General features: G+C 32.5%; 1 protein-coding gene across 1 annotated transcript; it reads left to right on the top strand.

The window, feature by feature from the left end:
• Window positions 1–4,317: 4,317 nt before the first annotated feature.
• Window positions 4,318–4,916, top strand: LOC121129569 (cuticle protein 7). Its single transcript, XM_040725291.2, has one exon. It carries the CDS (start codon window positions 4,369–4,371, stop codon window positions 4,777–4,779), a length of 411 nt encoding a protein of 136 aa, XP_040581225.1. The 5' UTR covers window positions 4,318–4,368; the 3' UTR covers window positions 4,780–4,916.
• Window positions 4,917–5,226: the final 310 nt, after the last annotated feature.

Genomic DNA, 5,226 nt, shown 5'->3' with positions numbered 1-5,226 from the left:
GGGAAATAACTGAGCATATGAAGAAGAAGAAAAATGATGAAAACTTTCGCATTGAGTAGCTTTGATAGCAACTTAAAAGAGAGGTCAAATTGGTCTCACAGAAAAGGTTAGGTCTGCTTTCGTTGAGCTTAAAAAGCTCTTTGGCTCAGTTAAGGTCTCAGGCGTCCATAAAAATTACTTCAAGAAAAGGTAGGCTCGAATTCTAGTATATATCATAGTATTAATAAAATGATCAGAGGAGAAATAAAATGATAAAATCACCAAAATAATGTTCTTTTTAGTTTCGATAAGGAAAAAAACCCAACTTGGATACTTGCAGAGGAGTCAACCCTTCTGCACTGACATGGGAACCCGCATTGGAGCCTCAAGACAGAATGCTGAAACGTCTACTGAAACTTCTCGATAAACGAACTGAACTAATTATGGAAATCTACATACTATATATAATTTGGACTTCTTTCTGTAGTCCCATTCTCAGAAAATCTGAAAATGGAGAGTGTACTGTTCAAGCAATTCTATGTCATTTGGAATCTTGCCGGCTTGAAGCTAAAGAAGCTTCTAAATCACCGAAACTCCTTCGATGCACTGGTAACGCGTGCATTCTCTGCTAGCTGTACCTGTCAAGGTATATAAAGTAAGTTGAAAAAATTATTAATACAATGATTAAATTAGTAATAAAGGTTTAGTTTTCTCAAGCAAATTTTCATCCAGCCTCGGAGACGTCTTTCAAGATGGAACCAACTCTTCCGCTCAAACTACTCTGTCAGAAGTTATGAAAAAACATCAAAAAGACATCAAACACATATGTACAGTCAATCACCTAAACATACAAATATAATTTCTCGAACCAATTCTGTTTGTCAATATTCGGTGATTTCAAAGAAGAGAGATTCAAGGATTTTCATTGCTGGTACCGTCTGTTGTCGAGTCGACGATCACAAAAATGAACAACACTAAAGGGTTCGTTACAAAAATATCAAAAAAGAAGATAGTACATCTATGGAACGACATTGACCGATCAGATCTACTGGGAAAGCTTCGATCAATGAAAAACTCGCTCTCAATTTGTCCTTGATAAATCATATCAGAGAAGGCAAGGGTTTACAAAACAAGCAGAAAAATTCGAACGAAAGAGGGAGAGCGAAAGCAGCTTATTTCAATTAAAAATAAGCTTTCTCGTATAAAAACTAATCTTAAATAATTTATTTACTGTATCAATAAAAACTTAAGTTTTTTTTTTTTTTTTTGAATTTGGAATCCAAATTTGAAATCTGCATGAAAAGTTGCCAACAAAAAACATATTTTTAGGCAAAAATGTTATAAAGAAAGGTTTTTGGGTTTAGCTCCATGCTCTGCGCAAAGTACTCTTATTAATCTAAGTACGTGCTGTATTTACCGGAATTTGCGCCGTGAGACCACCATGAAAATAATATATGTACAAAAAATAAAACATAAATGCAGTAATGACAGAACATGAATCAAATGCATGCCAGGAAGGGAAATTAGGCACGGTTCTTATAATAACTGGACATAGAAAAGGGGATACCCCATGTCTACCCATCAAACATTTAAAAAAAAAGGAAACAAGAAAACAATTACAGGTATTTGTTCATTAAAGTAAGGAGTGCAACATTATGTACTCAAGAGCTTATACGTCACGAAAAGCATGGGTGTGGTTCATGCGTCATTCATAGACAAACTGACAACTATAATCAAATAACCATGGAAAGGACTTCCCTCATTCAATGTTTCTTGAGTGCATTCTTGATCTATAACTAGATTCTCTTTAGAATTGTACTGGCAAAAAAACATTTTGATGGTCATAGGAACGAACTTTTTCAAATGGCAGAGAGCACATAATGCCTCAAAAAAAAAACCTCCAGTTCAGCTTGGGTAACTGTATGTTACCACAGTTTTCCATAGTACAAGTATCGTCATATTTAATAAACCAACTATGACATCGATTTTTGAGTCATCTGTATAAACGTTGAGGAAAGGTGAACTAATCGTTCCTGCTTCCTTCTATTTAACAAGTGAAAAATTATGTCAATTTTTCACTAAGTTCTCATTATTGGTGTTATAAAAATATTTAACATAGATTTCAACTCTTCCTTCATGAGCCAAGCACCTCCTTTATTTATTTGTAGGAGTCCAGATTATTCGAATAACTTTTTCCTTTCTCCTATGGGTTGATATTGCTTGTCCTTTTATACTTTGTTGTATATGTTCTACATTGAGCAAGAATTTCATAGATCTAATTGGAGTAGATTTTATTATACTACAAAACAAAACAAAATTGTTTAACCTGTTTTTTCTTTTAAAACTGAATCTTATTTCATTTTATTAGGAGTGCCCATATTCCTGCTCAGTAAGTCAAAAAAGATTCGACATAGGCTTTACGTATTCATTTAGCATATAATGGTCTTAAAGCATACTGAGATCCAATCATTTTACTAGTATAAAATAAAGGCTTTTTGCCTTCCTGATAGTGTAATCCAAATGCGTTTTCCCATTCAATTTTCAGAGGCTGACTAAATCAAGATACATACCCATTCTATGGCTTACCTATTCTATGACTTACCCATTCTATCATTTACTACTTGTATACAGTATTTTTGTATTCACTTTTTGACACCCGGTAAATAGCCTGCATTTTATTTTATTTTTAGAAAACATAAGACAAATCTTATCCAAACACTGACTTATTTCATTCACCCGTTTCACATAAAATAATCCACTGTTGAGTGATCTATCCCAGTTATTATCACGGCTATATCCTCTACAAGTGCAATAGTTAATTTTATCCTAGACTTAGGTAGAATTAAATGCTGAAAAGTACGGTTCCACATGAATGGAGATAAAATTCCTCCTCTGGGGCATCCTTTTGTTGACGTAAATAAGATTTTACAACCTTGTTGAGAACATTCAACCCTTTTATTTTACAAAAAGTACTAGACCCATTTGTTTGTTCAATCATCAATGTCAAACTTAAAAAACAAGTACTGATAGACCCTAGAAAGTTATTTTTCTAAAATCAATGTTAAGAGTTGTAGAAAATATATTTGCCTTTATGAAAAACAATAACGAAACTTACAAATTAATCCTGACAATTTGATATATCTTTGGAAGTGGAGCAGATCAGCTTTCATGTAAAAATTATATAAACTATAAAATTAAAATCAATAAATACAAATCCCACTTTGTAATTAGCAAAGATATAGGCAGGAGTTCTCTGATAGATTAATGATTTATGCAAAATATTAGTTTGTCAAGCTAAAAAGAGATATTCTTTTAGTCTGGAATGAAAATTAAACTACTAGTCTTCAAAACTGACAATAACTCCTCTTTAGCTTTTGATTCTTATAACTTATATAGAGTGTTACATTGAAGTTATAAAAGAGGACATTAACTCATAATAGTCTTTATGTTTATGTCAGTGAGGATTTTAGCGTTACTTTTTCTTTAATTGTAATAAGTCTAGATTATGGGAAAAAGTGTAAAAGTAGACTAAACCTAGAAGAATTGAGGCCGTTGACGCCAAAAAACGCAAATGTTCCAAAACTATCAATTTAGACTTACAGATAAAGTCCTAAAAACACCACATAATGATATTTTAGTATATCAAGATGTTAATAAAGATAATAAATCCAGGCTTTATGTCATGCCATGATTATTTGATCAACCTGAACTTTAAAAAATAATAAATAAAAGTTCACATAATTCAAAATATGAGATTAAAGCTCAAATTATCAAACCATCTTCCTAAATGGCATGTTCAAATATTATCTGTTATTTGTTAATCTTCATTTATTGAGTATGAAGAAAGTTTCATAATTTACAAAATAATGATGTTAACTCTTTAATTTTAATGAGCGTCTTTCAGAATTGGATAATCTTTCAAACTATTTAATTTGCATGTTTCATTAAAATCATTCTCTATTATGTTTTATATCCATCCCCCAAAAGAAATTTAATTTGGTCATTTATTACTAAAAATTTATATTCTTTGTTCTTTATACTTTTATAAAAAAGGAAATTAGAGAAAAGGAACAAAATTTCTTCTTATTTTATAAAAAGACCATTTCTTTATACATAGTTAATAAAATCTAACTTTGATTTTCTCAAAAACGCCTGGTGGTTTATTTATGAATAATTTTGAACTAAATTTATGAGATATATCAGTAAAGATATATATTTTAAACATAAAGAAGAAGACAAACAAGAATCACTAATGCTATTCTTTCTTCAAGTATTCAAACCAGTACATTTATGTTCATATACAGTACAATAACCAGATCAATATAAAAGGGAGGAATGGAAAAAAATAAGTATCAGTCTACAACTGAAGAACAAACAATCCACATCAAAATGTACGGAAAATTAGTCGTTCTTTGCGCTGTCATTGCTTGTGCCTATGGAGACAAGCCTCCAGCAGGATATGGAGCCCCTCCCCCACCTCCACCACCTCCTCCTCCACCCAGCTATGGTGCACCTGCTCCACCTCCTCCACCACCACCTGCACCCATCCCACCATATGCTTACAACTACGCTGTTCTTGATGCCGAATCTGGAAACGACTTTAGTGCTGAAGAAGAGGCTAAGGATGGAGCAGTCGCTGGCCAATACAAGGTCTTGCGTGCTGATGGCAAAATCATGACTGTCACCTACACTGTTGAAGGAGACAGTGGATTTGTTGCAGAGGTTGTGACTGAACTTCCTCCACCTCCTCCTCCTCCAGCCTATGGTGCTCCTCCAGCTCCATTGCCTTCTTATGCTTAATTATCAAATTCCTTCTGTCATCAATAAATCAATTACTCAGAATCCTTCCATCCATGGAGTAATATCTTTGATTGTGATTTACACATGTATTTTGTTAAAATAAAATGTTCAAAAAATTATAGATATGTTCATAATGATTCAGTTTCTGTTATTTGAGAAAAATAATAAATTTCATCCTTTGGGAAATTGTCCATACATATGTAAACAAACTTGGATCATTTGAAGTATTTTAGTGCAGGTACTTTTTTATAACTTATTAAAACTTAATTTAGAAGCAGTAGCAATACGTATAATACAAATGTTGAATTTTTAGAAATCGGTAAAATGTAATGGACTCAAACTCTTCCTTGATCCTCCAGCGTGGATTAATCTACCGATTTTAGCGACACATAAAGATTATACTTACCTCTCGATATATTTCCCTCTCTCAATCAGAGAATATTTTGC

The sequence above is a fragment of the Lepeophtheirus salmonis genome, chromosome 14 (genome assembly GCF_016086655.4).
Source record: "Lepeophtheirus salmonis chromosome 14, UVic_Lsal_1.4, whole genome shotgun sequence".
Lineage (NCBI taxonomy): Eukaryota > Metazoa > Arthropoda > Copepoda > Siphonostomatoida > Caligidae > Lepeophtheirus > Lepeophtheirus salmonis.
Note: the sequence above shows the minus strand (reverse complement) of the source record. Positions and strands in the feature narration are given on the sequence as shown.